This window comes from Culex quinquefasciatus, chromosome 1, assembly GCF_015732765.1.
Source record: "Culex quinquefasciatus strain JHB chromosome 1, VPISU_Cqui_1.0_pri_paternal, whole genome shotgun sequence".
Taxonomy (NCBI): domain Eukaryota; kingdom Metazoa; phylum Arthropoda; class Insecta; order Diptera; family Culicidae; genus Culex; species Culex quinquefasciatus.
Window position 1 is genome coordinate 27,268,749 of NC_051861.1, and position 17,218 is coordinate 27,285,966.

General features: G+C 41.4%; 2 protein-coding genes across 2 annotated transcripts in view; one reads left to right on the forward strand and one right to left on the reverse strand.

The window, feature by feature from the left end:
• The window catches only part of LOC6035645 (lateral signaling target protein 2 homolog), a 37,716-nt gene extending 32,423 nt beyond the window's left edge, over positions 1-5,293 (reverse strand). Inside the window, 1 exon segment of the mRNA XM_038255646.1 lies at positions 4,519-5,293. Coding sequence (XP_038111574.1) covers positions 4,519-4,554 — 36 coding nt within the window. The 5' untranslated portion in view covers positions 4,555-5,293.
• A 4,811-nt stretch (positions 5,294-10,104) lies between these two features.
• On the forward strand, positions 10,105-14,741 carry LOC6035643 (DNA repair protein RAD50). Its single transcript, XM_001845731.2, is given in 11 exon segments — positions 10,105-10,352; positions 10,673-11,454; positions 11,516-12,531; positions 12,534-13,079; positions 13,082-13,155; positions 13,158-14,253; positions 14,256-14,276; positions 14,279-14,396; positions 14,398-14,504; positions 14,507-14,522; positions 14,589-14,741. Coding segments are annotated over 11 exon segments (3,906 nt in total). The 5' UTR covers positions 10,105-10,283; the 3' UTR covers positions 14,650-14,741.
• The last annotated feature ends 2,477 nt before the right edge of the window (positions 14,742-17,218 follow it).

The window sequence follows — 17,218 nt, forward strand, 5'->3', positions numbered from 1 at the left end:
TCGGTATGAGCGCGTTTGACGGTGTGCGTATTCAAAAGTCAAAATTAAATAGATTAAAAATGGTTATTCAAAAACTTTAAACAACAATTATTAATAATAAAAAATTGAAATTCGTTTTCGTTTTCGTTTTACGGAGCAAGGTGGGCGACGCGGCCTCAAGTCAGACCAAGTCCGGTTTCTTGTGGAAAAAAGGGTAGTGGCCGAACTAGTATTGCATACCAAATGAACACCACCGGAAGATATAGGGGATCGGGAGGGGGGAGGTGAAAGAAAATTAGTGTTGATGTGAGTAGTAAGAACTTGGATGATTTGAGCAGTTACGGTAATCTAAGTTTAACACTGAATAAAGAAAATCTGAAATTGTGATTCAAAGTAAGAAGGCCCGGAATAAATTTAATTATTAGTTAATTAAATAAGAAAATGTAACTAATCGGAGATCTATACAAAAGAAACCTATGATGTATTCCAAATTTAAAGGAAATAAAAAATACTAGAGAAAAAAAGATGAAAACTAACTGCCGACCTGTCACGTCCGTCAATAGTCTTGTCGTACATTACAACTAGAAACAGATCTGCCAATGAAATGTTACACTTCGTTCAAATCAACTAATCATTTCAGTCCAATTATTCATCGACGGAAAACTATCTAACTTTAATCAACAACCTAAACTAAACTGTCTGAAAGTAAATTTAGTCTCAAATCCCCGAATGTTTTATTATAACGCCAAATAAGGTAAAGGATCTTGTTTTTAAACCAGTCTTGCCTCTTCCAAAAACCAATAAACATAAATGAACAGTTCATAAGTTGAACACTAGTAATTAAGACGACTATTTCATGCCATTCATTTCATTAGGGCATAGAGCTTTGCAAACAAGAGTGCATCTCTATTATACCTTATGTAAACTGTCATTTGAGTGAAGGGACACACTCCTGTTCACAAAACCCATGCGCCCTTTTGAAATGTTAGGCTCCATTTGATCGTCAAGGCTCCAGTAGACCCTCGATTCGCAACAATGGTCGATACAACCATAATCCGAAAACCGTTAGTTCAACAGATTAACGAATTTTGTCCGATATCATCGCACTATTGATTGACCGAGACTCTATGGAAATTTTGACATATCAAAATGCTACGTAATAATATTTTTTAAATAAATTTCAAAATCTATTCTATCCTACAATGCCTAGAAGAGGCCTCTGTTTCTGTTGTGAGTAAGCGCTGGTTTCAGAGTTCATTTTTCAATTTAAAAGGGGTGGGAGACGACTAATTTGCTTCATGAACTCCTACTCGGCCTTGGGACCACCTCTTAAGACACTGATGGCTCCTAGCTAGGAATTAAACCTAGACACAGCGTCGAGGCCCGCTTCGCATGGCAAAAATGTTGGCTGGGGGGAAGTGATATTATCACGAAATTTTATTTTAAAGCCAACATTGCTAACGGCGTCGAGGTCCTTACTCATGCCCAAGGATTAATAATAAAAATTGAAATTAATAATTTAAAATTTCTTCAAAAAATCAGAAAATTAGAAATTAATAAATTCTTAAACTAGACAAACTAAATTTATAAAATTATGAAATTATTTATTATTTAATAATGAAATAAGGAAATAAATAAATTAGGATGTTAGGAAATTTGGTAATTAGAAAATTAGGAAATTAAGAAATTTTGAAGCTAGGAAATTTAGAAATTTGGTAGTTAGGAAGCTAGGAAATTAGGAAGTTAAGAAATTAGGAAATTAGGGAAATCTGTAATAATGAAATAAGAAATTAGGAAATAAGGAAATTTGGATGTTAGAAAATTGAGAAATTTAGGAAATTATAAAATTAAGAAATTGAGCTAATATCTCAAGCAAATCAGAAAATTATGAAATTAGGAAGTAAGGAAATTAGGTAATTAGGAAATTTTATAATTAGGAAATTAGGAAATAAAGAAATAAGGAAGTTAGGAAATTAGGATGTAAGGAAATTGGGAAATTTGGTAACTAGGAAATTAGAAATTTAGGAAATTTGAAAATTTGGAAATTGAATTTGGAATTGAGAAATAAAGAAATTAGGATGTTAGGAAATTAGGAAACTTGGTAATTAGGAAATACGGAAATTAGGAAATTAAGAAATTTGGAAGCTAAGAAATAAGGAAGTTAAGAAATTAGGAAATTATGTAATAATAAAATAAAGAAATTAGGAAATCAGGAAATAAGAAAATTAGGAAATTTGGATTTTAGGAAATTGAGAAATTTTGGAAATCAGAAAATTAAGAAATTGAGCTAATATCTCTAGAAAATCAGAAAATTATGAAATTAGGAAGTAAGGAAATTAGGTAATTAGGAAAATTTATAATTAAGAAATAAAGAAATAAGGAAATTAGGAAATTAGGATGTAAGAAAATTGCGAAATTTGGTAGTAAGGAAATTGGAAATTTAGGATATTAGAAAATTTGGAAATTAGGAAATTAGGATGTTGGGAAATTCGAAAATTTGGAAATAAGGAAATTTGGAAATAAGGATATTAGGAAATTAGGAAATCAGAAAATTAGGAAATTAGGGAGTTAGGTAATTTGGTAATAAGTAAATCTGGTTATTAGGAAATAAGGAAATTAGGAATTTATTAAATTAGGAAATTAGGGTATCAGGAAATTTAGAAGATAGGAAATTAGGAAACTTGGTAATTAGGAAATTAAGAAATAAGGAGTTCTTAAATTCTTAAATTCCTTCTTAAATTCTTAAATTCTTAAATTCTTAAATTCTTAAATTCTTAAATTCTTAAATTCTTAAATTCTTAAATTCTTAAATTCTTAAATTCTTAAATTCTTAAATTCTTAAATTCTTAAATTCTTAAATTCTTAAATTCTTAAATTCTTAAATTCTTAAATTCTTAAATTCTTAAATTCTTAAATTCTTAAATTTTAAATTCTTAAATTCTTAAATTCTTAAATTTAAATTCTTAAATTTTAAATTCTTAAATTTTAAATTCTTAAATTTTAAATTCTAAAATCCTAAAATTTTAAATTCTTAAATTTTAAATTCTTAAATTTTAAATTCTTAAATTCTTAAATTCTTAAATTCTTAAATTCTTAAATTCTTAAATTCTTAAATTCTTAAATTCTTAAATTCTTAAATTCTTAAATTCTTAAATTCTTAAATTCTTAAATTCTTTAAAAAAATATTGTTTTTTGTTACACTTAAATTCTGAAATTTTGAAATTTCTGAACTTTATCCTGGAATTATAGGTTTTTTTTAATTTTTGAAAAATTAGAGTTTTAGAATGTTACAATTTTGGGTTTTGCGTAAATATTTGTTTTCAAATTTCTATATTTCATAGTTTTTAAACTTTTGAAATTTTTACTTATAATTTCTAAAAAAATTTAGGTTTCGATTTTTTATTTTTTTGAAATTCTTTAAATTCAAATTTAATGTTATTATTTTTTTAATTTCAAAAATTAAGATTTAAAAAATGGTTGGAATTTCCTTCATTTTTTTTTGTTATTTGAAATTTTTTGAAATATTTGTTTTCCATATTTTCATATTTTTATTTTTGAATCATTTGTAGTGTCAAATATCAGATTATTTTTAGAATTTTCAGTAAGAAAACAGATATTTGTATGATTTTTGTCAAGTTTATTTTCACTCCGGTTTATTTCAGTTCGTTTCCGCCAGGGTGGATTAATCGGACAGTGCAGTGAACTCACAATCCAAAGGTTGCTGGTTGTTACAAGCAATAGTTGACGACGCGTGGGCCAACAGCAATAGAGACAACTTCTATTTTTTACTCCGTTTCGACCAAAAAACTAAATCTGTCTTTAAAATTTCAAGATTCTGCATTTTGAGTTTTGCCGGGATTTTCTATTATTCTAACAAATATAAAATTATTAAAACGTTTGTAACTTTTATTCGCATTCAAAAAGTAAAATTCAAATTCTTTGATTTTTTCATCAAAACATATTACAAACAAGCACCGCACGAAGAAACGTCAAACGCCACTTTCCGTTTCTGTTCCCTTTCCTTGAGCGTTTCTTGGGCGTTTTTTTTTATATGGAGTTTTGCGTTCCTTCCGATCTGCATATCAGCTTTAAAGTAGAAGCAATTCTTCGAAACGTAAAAGTTGCCTCTCCCGAAACCAAAACAAACTTTTTACCAACAGCGCTGCCAACAACACACGTCTTTCCAACCAGTGCTGCCTGTTTACCCTTGATTTCCGCGTACGCTCGGAAGGTTTTCTTCTCGGTACGTTTTTGCTTCGCGCAAAAGCAAAACTTTCGCAATCACTGGCGGCCTCTTGGTTTATTTTTTTTTTGTGTGCTGGTGTGCGGCGACGACGACGATGTTTGTACGTGCAATAAATACTACTTCCACACACAACTACTGCCGAGTTTTGTTCGTGCTCGTTTTGGCCGTGATGTTTTTTTTTTTTCTTCTTTCCTACGAAACCACTATTTTATTTTATTTTTTTACTTGCGATAGTGGCGCAGATTGTGGAGTTTGTAATGAGAGATTTGCTAGTGACGTTGTGTAGTACTAACCTTTGGCTTGTTCAACCACTTTCGCAGCGAATCCATCGTGACGGACTGGCGATTCTGCTTCCTCTGCTAGTTGAAGGGATTTTTCAGCAAAATAAAACTCGACTACAAACGGAAACTAAAACACTACTTTTGGTGTTGTTACTGCTGCTGTTGCACCACCCAGTCACAGCACGACCATAGCAAAACGGGGTTGCACTTTCTGCCTCTTTTGGCCGAATATTTTCAAGAAATTCTTCCCAAATCACTCGAAAGGCTCATTTTTTGCCCTCGCCCAAACTCGACTGTTTTTTTCGAAGTTGCTACCCGCAGGACAACAACAAAAACAAACTCGCAGCAGGCTGTGCTGAATCTGCCTGTTTTGTTGCTCTTCTTCCTGGATCGATTTTCCTCGGTTTTCCTCTGCGAATTAAATTTTCTCCCGTTTTCCACGCTATCAATTCACTTGTGGCCGCGATCAAGCGATTTTAGCTGCGATTTTTCTTCAGTTTTCGCCACCACGCACCAAATTTGACGAGGGGCCCCACCAAGGACGGAATCTCTGCCGAAAAGGGCCTTCCCTTCCGCGCTGCGTAGGCGTAAGAAACGGTGGAACTTTTGCACGCACCTTCCAACCCTGCGGACGGCGACACGGCGGACCACAAAACGCGCACAGCACAATTTTGTCTCAAAGTTGTTACTTTTACGCGAACACGGAATTTTCACAACTGCGACGACAATTCTCAACGATGGTGGCTGCTGAACTGAACGGAACAGCAGAAATTTTGAGTTTTGATGAGGGGAGAAAACTGTGAAAATGCGCAGGGAATGGCGGTAGTGACAGTTCGGTACATAAACTTCACAATGACAGTTCGGCGTAACGAGGGGCGTTTCAAAGGGAAAAAAACGTGCGTTACTTAATCCACCCTACACGCAAAATCCAAATAACACAGATCTGTGTAAAATTTGACACAGATCTCCCAAAACTGGGAATACACAGAATCTGTGTAGAAAACTTGTACACAGATCTGTGTACAACCGTTATCTGTCAAATCTAAGTAGTTTATGAATCGACAATCTGAGTAAAATTTTACAAAGATCTGGATAATATTTTACACAGATTCTGGGTACAAAATTGCGTTAATTTCTTCTTTTGAAGTAGGAATTTATATTACTGCGGGCGTCAATAATTAGATTTCACGCGTGTTGATACGACCGCAGGAAAATGGTCGCATGACAGCCGCATGACAACCGCAGAACAAATTTTTAGCTGTTGTCAAAGGTAGCTTTGAGTTTTCAGCTGACTTTTCGGAAAATATTCAAAACAAACCAAGTTGACAGCCAAATCAACGTAGAATTTAAGTTCAACTTGCTGATTTTTACACCGTGGCAGTTAGGCGACCATAATTTCCTGTCAGTCACAGCGGAGGAGAAAAATGAGTTTATCTCACAATAAGCAATATTAAATGGAATGAAAAAGGAACATGTTGTCACGATTTATTATTTCAAGTTTCTCTAATACATTTCATTAACTAAATAAAAGTCTATAATTTATTTTAAAAAGTGCTTCACCGTCACAAAATCGACCTGGTAAATGTCCACCTGTCGTCGAACAGCTTCCACGGGAGATAATGCTGCTGACCTTGAAGCATCAGTTTTTCCAGTCCGGAGGTGTTCCGAGGTGGCAAATTCAGGTGGTATCGGCGTGCATGCAAGACGATCAACGGGAGCATCATATCTTTTCGAGTAATCCTAAAATACAGCAAAAAAAGTAAGGTTAGAATTGATGGCCACATTACCAACTAACAAAACTTACATTTCACTTACATTTTTCAGTTGTATTACGATGCAACAATTGGCTATTTTGCCAAAAGAGTCTGAAATAGGAAATCATTTTAACAATATTACAATTCAAACAACCAAAAGAGAAAAAATCTTACCAAGTTTCGTCAATGTTGCAGGAAAGGTTAATCGAAAATCTGTGTAACTTTTTACACATATCTGTGTAAAAAAATACCCAATCAAGGGGGAGGAAACTTCAAAAATATTAATAACATTTTGGTAGAATAACGAAGTTTTAATATACTTTTTAATATATTAACGAAATGTCAACCATAAGTTCTCACCAACACTTGAAGCACCTTGATTTTGACAGTGCAAGCGGATTGTTGTTGTTTTCATTTATCAGCTGATTGAAATATTTATTTTTAAGCACAATTGAATAATAAAACAATTTTATAATCATAGACCGTTCGAGGGGCGGGTTGGGAGATGTTTCGTCTAGGCTAGATTTTCTGCCGCGATATTTGTGGACCTGATTTGGACCTCAACCTTGACCTCAACACATTATCGTACTCGTTTGCCTTAGATGTCAGGGCACGTTGACTGGCTTCAACATCCGTCTCCAAATTGACCGTGTCTGGTGTAACATCTTCGGTAGGGACTCTTGACACATTGAGCCTGGGTGGAAATCGGATGGGAACCTGGCTTGTGAGACAAGCCGCTTGCAAGCGGCAACGGTCGACCGACGACGGTCAACGGTAAACAAAAACAACAAGAAAAATCTGACTTTTTTTACGTCAGTTATGACATTTCTATTAAAGGTGTATATATTCAGGGTGGGAAAGTATTAATATAATAACGAACGTTAGTATACTTATTAATATAATAAGTAAAGTTCAACGGAGTTTCCTGCCCCTTGTACCCAATTTTAAAAGCTGGAACTGTTCCACAACCTGTGTGTTTTTTTTTACACAGATCTGTGTTATCTGGGTTTTGCGTGTAGGTGTGCGTGAGCTCGGGCTTAGATAACTTTATAGAGCTATCTATGCCCGATCTCACGCACACTATCTTACCATTTGTTTTTGCTGGCGGGTACAAATTTTAACCTAAAAACCCTTCGTGTACAAACACGCAATACATGCGCACGTAGATAACTCTATTGTTGATATAAGGTCACGACCATAGAATTATCTAAGCCCAAGCTCACACACACTAGCACACCATTTGTTTTGCTGGCCGGTACAAAATTTAACCTCAATCTTTTTCGTGTACGTACACGCAATACATGCGCACGAAGATAACTCTATATGGGCACAACCTAGGGGCAGGACAACTTGGTCGATAGACCAATAATAGCTTATAATAGTTCGTTGATTGATTAATATTTCGTCAATACTTTAACGCGACCTTACCTGGGTTGTGGATCCTTGAACCTTTGTCAAAAAGAAATGTCAAATTGAACATAAACACAAACAATTTTGACGGTGAGGATTTTCACGGAAATTTATAAGTAGCAGAAATTGGACATTTCTTCAGCGTGGACCAGGCTCCGTCGGCCAAGAATGGTCAAGTTACTTCTGAAACACCAAAGAAGAAAAATGCAGTGGACCGGTTAACTGATTCCTCTACGTCCCGCTACGTTGAAGGATTACCCGAAAAGTCATGTCCACCTAATCTAGCTTCCTCCTCTTGCTCCTCCTGCTCCTCCTGCTCCACTTGTTGCAAAAGTAAGAGGCCATGTTCTGGGATCAGAACCCGTCCTGTTGCTTCCTCCAAAAATGAACCCTCGATGAATACTATATTCGTTAAAACTGAGCAGGCTTCTCTTTTTCTACGGAATTTGGACAAATTCTTTGGACAGGCCGGATAACATAACCTGATATTTAGAGTGCAAAGAAAAACAAAAATGCTAGAACCGGTGACTTTCCGGATTGGTCCAAAATCAACTAAATGGTGGAAGGGAAACAGCAAATCGGATAATCAAATGTGGCCAAATGAAACCAGTGTCGAAGAAGAAAAACAATCGGCAACGAGACCGATTGCCTCCTTCTTCAATGTGGACATCATCATGATCATGGCCGCTAGAGGAACAGTTGAAGTAAACCCGGAAAATCCCGGATGAAACCGTAAATATTGCCTCCTCCTTCTCCTTGAACTGCACTAGAGGGCAACGATGGGTCAAAGTCAAAGCTTTCGCCTACTTTCCTGAATCCTCCTACCGTTTGAATTCCGTCAAACCTGGTCAACCTCGGTTGAAACGCCACATACTCCATTGAGACGGAATCTCCCTCTTCCTGTGATCGTGTTTGGTCAATCTGAGACTGTTTTTCTCTTTGGACAAGTTGCATGTGGTAAACGCAAAAGTAAGGGACCATGTTCCGGTGACCAGGTCTTGTCCCGTTGCTTCCTCGATCATGTAATAAGCAAAAATGAACACTCAATGAAAAGTAGCGGCAGGAAGAAAACTATCGACATCGAGACCGATTTTCTCCTTCTTCCACCACGCAAGAGGAAACAATTGGAAGGAAATAATCATGGTCCTGATCGTTGGCAGAGCAGTTTCATGCCTATTCGAGCCATATTGTTGGAGAAAAAACGCGGAAAATCTTTCCAACCATTGATATAGAATCCTCATCCTCCGCGAGCCGCATCGTAGAAAACGATTGGTAAAAGAATATTTTCTGCTTTCGCCTACGGCCCTGAAATCTCCTCTTGTTGGAGCTCCGTCAGCCCGTCATTACGCCGGAAGTTAGGGCTTACTGTGCCCGGATTTGGCCAATATGGGACCGAACAGGACTTTTTTCTCCGAAAATTTCCAAACGGTATTCTTTAGATAGTAAAATTTTGTCGTCAACAATATTTTGTTGTTTTCGTCTGTCTGTCAAACTGTCAACTGTCAAATCAAGGTGTGCAAATGTAGGTCATAATATTCTCGTTGATTTATTGGCCAATAAATCAACAACAACGTCAATATGTTAACGAATGGTAAATATTTTTACTTTGTACACCCCCTAGGGCACAACCCTGTTGAAATTTCAGGCCAAACTCTCGACAGCCCTGCGCATTTTCTGGTGCTCTCAAAGCTCTCTCTCTCTCTCTCTCTCTTTCTCTCTTTCTCTCTTTCTCTCTTTCTCTCTCTATCTCTCTTGAAATGCGAGAGCTCCGAGGAGAGCTCTGTTTTGTTTTGATTTCTGGAGCAACACGAGAAAAGGGCGGATAAGCATTTTGACAGTTCGAGCTATTTTGCTAATTCTTAAGCTTCAGGAAACTTTTTCACAAACCTCGAAGTGTAAAGCAAAAGCAATAGAGCTTTATGACGTTTCGCGTACGCACACTAGCGCACCATTTGGTTTTGCTTATTTTCGTGTACGTACACGCAATACATACGCACGTCGATTACTCCATAGCTAGCCTCCCAAACTATAGTATACCTCTCAACATTTCTGGAACTTGTTGTCTCAGGACTTGCAAAATAGTTGCAGCTGTTAAAATGCTTATGCGCCCTTTTCAAAAATTGCTCCAGATTTATTTAACTTTGTAGAGTAAATTTTCAAAAGGTCCTATGCGACAAAATAAGCAAACTGAGTTATTTATTGCACACTTCGGGGAGGGGGGGGAGGAGTTTAGCGATTGTCCACGCTCCATACAAAAAAAAAATGGTGAAAAGTTTGCAATAGTCGAACTGAAAAACTCGTATGAAAAAGTACACTTGTTTTTTACAAACTTTCATTGGCCCATTTAAATTGTTTTGCTTCATTTGGCAACACTGTTTGTCGTCTCTCCTTTTCCATCCCATTTCACAACACAAACAAAGCGCGCAATTTGTCTTCTCTCGCCTCGTTCGTCAACCACATTTTCCTTCGCTTCTTACGTGTGTCAATCGAAGCAGCCGCGACTGGTCGCGAAATTTCGTTGCCGGCAATTATTTTCACGTTTTGTCCTGTTTTTGTGCAAGTTGTTCAAGTCAGTAGAGTTGTGGAACGGTAAATTATTGAAGGGAGACGAAAATGTCCACAATTTGCAAGCTGGAAATTCGCGGAATCCGCAGCTTCGGCGTCGAAAGCGAGGATGTTCAGGTGAGATTTTGAAAGGATTTGCTTTGTAGGGGAGATTGGTCTTCAACATTTGAGACAATTTTAAAGTTTCCAACTTCCCAGTCACGACGTTCTTGCAGGATTCTGGCAAAACCAGCTCTGGTAGAATATTTCGTAACTGGGGTTGCCTCAGTTTCAGGCAGTATATATTTTGAATATTTTAATTGTTTTATTTATTTTTGGATTGATTAATCCAAAAATAACAGTAGCAGTTATTTTTGGATTAATTTAATATTTAGAAATTCTCTAAAACGATGATGAATAACATTTCGCTGCAAATTGATTCAAATTGTGTCTTTCAGAAAATAAAATTCCAATCTCCGCTGACCCTGATCGTGGGTCAAAACGGTTGCGGCAAAACCACCATCATCGAGTGCCTGAAGTACGGCCTCACCGGCGAAGTCCCGCCGGGAACCGATCGCGGCAAGGCGTTCGTGCACGACCCGAAGATCTTCAACACCGTCGAATCGCTCGGCCAGGTCAAACTGATGGTGAAGGACTTCACGGGGAACCGCGTGACGGCGACCCGCTCGATGAAGGTCTCCCACAAGGGCAACACCAAGCTGCCCAAGTTCGAGACGCTGGATTCGGCCGTCACGATCGAGGACGGTGCGACAGGGGAGAAAAAGACGCTGTCAGGCCGCGTCGTCGCGGACATTAACAACGACATGGCGGACGCGATGGGCGTTTCGAAGGCGATCATCAACAACGTGATCTTCTGCCACCAGGAGGACTCGAACTGGCCGCTGGAGGAGCCGAAGGAGTTGAAGAAGAAGTTTGACGCGATTTTCGAGACGACCGAGTATAATAAGGTGATTGAGAAGTTGATCAAGATCTCGAAGGAGTACAACGATCGGCAGAAGGAGAAGGCGGGGGATTTGAAGCTGCTGGAGAATATCAAGAGCCAGGCGGAGATGAAGCAGCTGCAGGCGGAGAAGGCCGAACGGAAGAAGGGCGAGATGCGGAAGGAAGTGGACGGGTTGGAGGGGTCGTTGAAGCCGATTCATGAGCGGATGGAGCAGATTGCGCGGATTGAGCGGGATTATTCGAAGCTGAAGCAGCAGGAGATTGAGTTTAAGTCGAAGTTAGTATGGGGGATTTGCAACAATCTTGAACAAGTTCTGATGTTACTAATCCTCTTTCAGAATCCACACCAAAGAGGACCAACAGAGCAACCTTCGCTCGAAGATTCGCACCCTGTTCAGCGGCTCGCTGGCCGAGCTGGAGCAGGAGATTCGTTCGTTCCAGGAGTCGATGGGCGGCAAGCGGTCGGAGTTGCGCGACGCCGAATCGGATCTCGCCTCGCGCAAATCCCAGGAAAAGTCGCTCCAATCCAAGCTTCAGGAGATGGAGTCCCGCCGGGTTCATCTGATTGCGAAACGTCAGCAGGAGCAGGACTTGGGCGGCGATCGGGCGGGGAAGATTGTGGAGCTTTGTGGCCGATTGAAGCTGCCGGCGAGCGGGGATTACGAGGGTTCGGCGGTTGACGTGGAGTCGGCGCTGGCGGCCATCAAGCACGGCATTCGCTCGGAGGAATCGCAGGTGCAGGCGATGGCCAAGGGGCACGACGAGGCGGATCAGGCGGCGCAGAAAGCGATCGATCGGCTGCGAGAGGACAAGGCGAAACTGGAGTCGGACGTGCGCATGAAGGGCCAGATGGTGGCGGATTTCGCACGGGAGAAGGCCAAGACGCAAACGGAGATTGCGGCGATCGAACGTTCGGCGGAGACGCTGAAGAAGATCGTCGGGGAGATTGAGAAGTTGGAGCGGGAGTATGAAACGCAGAAGGCGAACTCGAACGTGGACGGGATGAAGCGAACGCTGGTGGAGAAGAAGGCCAAACGGGAGGAGCTGCAGGTCAAGTTGGACAAGGTTGAGGAGCAGATTTCGGCGCTGGACGCGATCGCGGCCAAGGCGACCGAGTTGGGATTGAAGGAGCAGCAGCTGAACGGAAGGGAGGCCGAGTTCCGGCGTGTTCGCAACAAGCACTCGGACAATCTGAAGCGACTCTTTCCCAGCAAGACCATCGAGAGCAACTTCAAGCGAGCGGTTCAGGACCTGTACGATGGCCTGCAGCGGCAGATCAAACAGCTGAACGAGTCAACGCGTGCCGCGCAAGCGATCGTCACGGAAATGGAAACGACGCGGCGTTCGCAGAAGCGCGACTAGACCGGCTCGAGCGGGAGCTGACCGAGAACCGGGAGAAGATCTACGCCGCCTGCCAGGGTCAACCGTACGAGGAAGTGCTGTCCAAGAAGGAGAAGATCACCCGGAACAACCTGGAGCACGGCGAGCAGCGTTCCGCGGAGATTCTATACCGGAAGTACATCTCACGCATCGAGGACGACAGCTGCTGTCCGTTGTGCCACAAGGAGATGGCCGGCTCGGACGCACAGGACATCAGCACGGAGCTGTCCGACGAGATCCGGCGGCTGCCGGAAAAGATTGAGATGTTGGAGAAGCAGCTGAAGTCGGACCAGACGCGGTACGATCGTCTGCTAGCCCTCCAACCGTACTCGGAACGGGTCGAAAAGCAGACGATCGAGATTCCTAAGCTCAAGCAGCAACTTCAGGAAACGGAACAACGTCTCACCCAGGCGTCCTCCGACCTTGAGGAGTACCAAATGGCCGTTCTCGAGCCGAACTCGAGCGTTGCGCTGATCAACTCGATCCTCGGCGACATGAGCATTCTGGACGAGTCGGCCCGCGACCTGACCGGATGCGCAAGGGCGTGGCCGAGCTGCGCCAGGAGTTGGCAGACAAAACCCCAGGCGGCGGTTCCGCGGTTTCCTAGACGACATGAAGCTGGAGCGGGAAGTGCTGCGGGGAGAGCTGCGTGCCGAGCGGAACTCGATCGACGAGATGCAGAACCGAATCGACTCGGAAACGGAACGGCTCAACGGACTGCACCAGCGCTTCAACCAGATGAAGGAGAAGAAGATCCAGCTGCAGGAGTCGGTGCAGTCGCTGGACACAAAGAAGGCCAAGGAGGTCGAGTTGGGCGAGAAGATTGTGGCCTGCAAGAGCGAGATGGAAGATGCGGAACGCCGGCTGGGACCGGTTCGGGCGAGTCTGACCAAAGAGGAGGAAGCCAAGGTGAAGGCTAAAGGCGAGAACCGCGTCAAACTGGGCAAAGCTCAGTCCGAGTTGGAGGGACTGAAGCGAATGGAGGGCGAAATTGTGCGACTTGGACGGGAGTTGGATCAGCTGGCCAGGTTGAACCTCACAGACGAAATCGCCAAAATGAAGCGCAAGCTGCAGGAAGTCACCGACGACATCAAGAAGGTCGCCGCGAGCATCGAAGAAAAATCCACCAAAATCGACACCCTCAAGAAGGAAATCTCCAACCAAGACCTCATCGAGCGTGACTTCGACAATCGCGACCTGAAGAAACTCACCGCAGAAACCGCGGTCCTCCAAGAAAAGCTCGACACCCTGCTCCGCAGCATCGGCGATCTGGACGCCCCGAACGTGGTCCAGGAACGCAACAAACTGCTCGAACAGCGCGACTCCATCCAGGCCAAACGCAGCGAAATCACCGGCCAAATCGCCGAACTCGAAAACCAACTCAAAGCCCTCCGCAAAGAGCTCGACCGGCCCGAGTTCCGCAACGCCGTCGCCAACTTCCACAAAACGTTCGCCGAATCGGTCGTCCTGAAAAAAATCATCTCCGACATCCTCAAGTACCGCAACGCGCTCGAGTGGGCCCTCATGAAGTACCACGCGGAAAAGATGGAGCAAATCAACCGGTCGATCTACTCGCTCTGGCGGGACATTTACCGCGGCAACGACATCGACTACATCCGCATCAAAACGGAGGACGAATCGCGCGAAACCAAAGCCGTCGAGAAACGGCGCCAGTACAACTACCGGGTCGTGCAGGCGAAAACGACGTCGAGATCGACATGCGGGGCGGTGCAGTGCCGGCCAGAAGGTGCTCGCGTCGCTCATCATCCGGATGGCGCTGGCCGAGACGTTCAGCAACAATTGTGGCGTGATGGCGCTGGACGAGCCGACGACGAATTTGGGAGAACATTGCGTCGCTGTGCGAGAGCTTGAGGCGGATCGTGACGGAGCGCGAGGGCGGGAATTTCCTGCTCATTATCATCACCCACGACGAGGAGTTTGTGACCAAGCTGAGAAGTTTGATACGTAAGGACTGGGAGAGAGTTGGGCTGAAAGTTTGGTGGATTTTAATGAATTTTCGTTTAATTTCAGATACTACCGGATTGCGCGGGATAACAACGGCAAGTCGTTCATCAAGGAGGAGCAGTTATAATTTCTGGTTTAAGCAGTGTTCCTTTGTAATGTTGTTATTGCTTTGTTAACCTTATTAATTTCATTAAACATTCCCACTGTTGTAACTCAAAATCCTCTGTGTTTTTATTGTTAAAGCCAAAACAGAAATGTTTGATTGTCTTTATCTGTTAGAGAGTGGGACCACAACATGGACGTTTTTTTTTAAATAACGTCGTTTATGGACATTCCCTGACTAAATTTTGAAAAAAAAAAATCCAAGATGGTGGGCAGATGTCCCATCTTACCCCATCATATGAACGCTAGTAAAAAAGACTAATTAAACAATTATTTAAAGGCCGTTTATTTTTTTGATAACTATTTTCTGTATATCATTTTAAGCAAATTTTGTTGTACGAAAAATTCGTTTGCTTTTCTTCTGGTATTTGGCACATTTTTTTCTACCGATTTTAAGATTTTTTTAAGGACTTAGGCTTAGACAGTTGCAAATATTTTTTGAAGTTTATGACCCTCGACCCTGACCAAAATAATATTTTTTTCTGCGCGCGTATCCAACGAGGTTTACTGAGTTGGATAAATACAACAACAAAATCAAGTTTCGCAACGTTTTTTTTGGTACTCCGAAAAACGTTTTTTGAATTTGAATTTGATGTCAAACATTCATGAGTTAAGTAAATTCCCCGTTCATAACAAAAAATAATTATTGTTACTTTTCGATACCAGTGGCAACCACGCATACCCTTACACCACGGGTCCCGTGCTTGTAAGGGCAGGGGGCAGAATGGGCCACCCTTGGTTTTGGGTTTTAGAATGGATTTAGACTAAGGCTACCAACTGTACGGATTTTTTCCTTACCATACGGATCTTCGATCGTCTTCGCGGATTTTTTGACAGGCCGGAATTTTTGTAGGGAATTTCACGCATAATACGGATTTGTATGGAATTTTAACAATTTTTGAACATTGAATTGCTTTTTTTTATTTGGTCAAAGCTTTTGTTAATTAAACATTTTAATTTAACTGTGAGTTTGATTTAAAAAGGTAGAGTTTTCCGGGGTTTTCTCAATTCAAACTTAATTATTTTTCACACCTTTCACTCTAGAATTGTTCTTTTAGACATTCCTTACTAAATATATTTATCCATTAAAAGATCCAAAGGCTTTCTAAAACTTGTGAAAACTTTTGAACATTTGAACTAACAAATCTAGAGTTATTTTAAAAGTCTTATAAACTGTTGTGTTTCACATGTTTGTGGAATCCCACTGTTCAACGAGAGAATCACCCAGAGCGGCGGCCAGGCATGCCAGATTTTCAGATTTTGCAGATTTTTGAGCACATCACAAAAATGCAAATGAGTTTATCTTGACCTCGGGTTGATGAGATACAGCCGCTTTAAGAAAAAGAAACAGAAAAAAAATTAGTGCACATGTTTGCCCACTTTTGAAAAAAATAGTTTTGAAAAACTAAAAAAAATTCTCTATATTGCGCAACTCTTACTAACTTGGACTTCGCACTAAATTATTGCTATCGATCGCACTATTGCGACTTGTCAAACTGGCTTGGGGAATTTTAATTTTCTCAAAAAATGATCAAAGCGAGCCGATGTTGCTCACCTGTAAATCGCAATTTTAAAGTGCGAATGTCCAGTTTGGTGGAAACTGCAACTGGAAATGTAAATAAACAACTGCTGGTTGCCTAGTTTTTGGAAATTTTGTTGTCAAAAGTGCGAGAGAAAAGTGCGGGCCAAATCCAAGTTACAGTGCTGTCGCAGATAGGGCGGGCAATGATGGTAGAATTTGAAGAATGCGTAAATGAGCACAAAATGTTGCAGAGATATTGCCTGTGACCATTCAAAATGTTAGTGCCGCAATTCGAATGTTTCTTGATTCTCCGTTAGACAACGGAGATGCACACGAAGCGAGAGCAACCTCGTGTGCAATGAAATGAGCCTGCTCCGCGGGTGCAACTGTATAAGTGTGAGCGCGTCGTCTGGGTAGATTGAAGTGTGCGCAACGCGCACGTTGGTAGATGAAAGAGAGAGAGCGAAACGAACGTAGACGCGGATGTGTCGTGAGTGTAGCAGATGAACTTCGGGATGAACCGCGCGGCGTGGTTGAGGGAAATTGAGAGAGTTACGCGTGTGTTTGTTCGCTTGTGGACCGATTGTGTCGGGACTGGCCTTCGGGTTTCGGGATTCAGAAGAGTTCTTCAGTCTGGCGTTTAATCCTGAAGCGAGCGGTTGAGTTTTATGTGGTGGGTGGTGGGACCATAAAACAAAACGAAGGTTCGCTCCCGCGTGTGGCAGAATGTAGCCAGAGTTACGACAATGGCGCAGTCTGTAGGTTTATTAAATAAAGTGAGTAATTTCTCCGATAATGTTTGTTTTGATGGTCCCACAAGAAGTGATTGAAGTAATTATAAAAGTAGTGTTGTGAAATGTGTTGATGAGCAGTTTCCTGAAATTCAGCAGGTGTTTTCCTACTCCTTGGACAGATGAAGAAAGCCGGTAAGTTTTCGTGACTTTTCAAAGGTGTTTTGAACGAGACGCCATGTTTAATCGCATCAATGTGTGTGGCCCGCAAAGTATGTTGG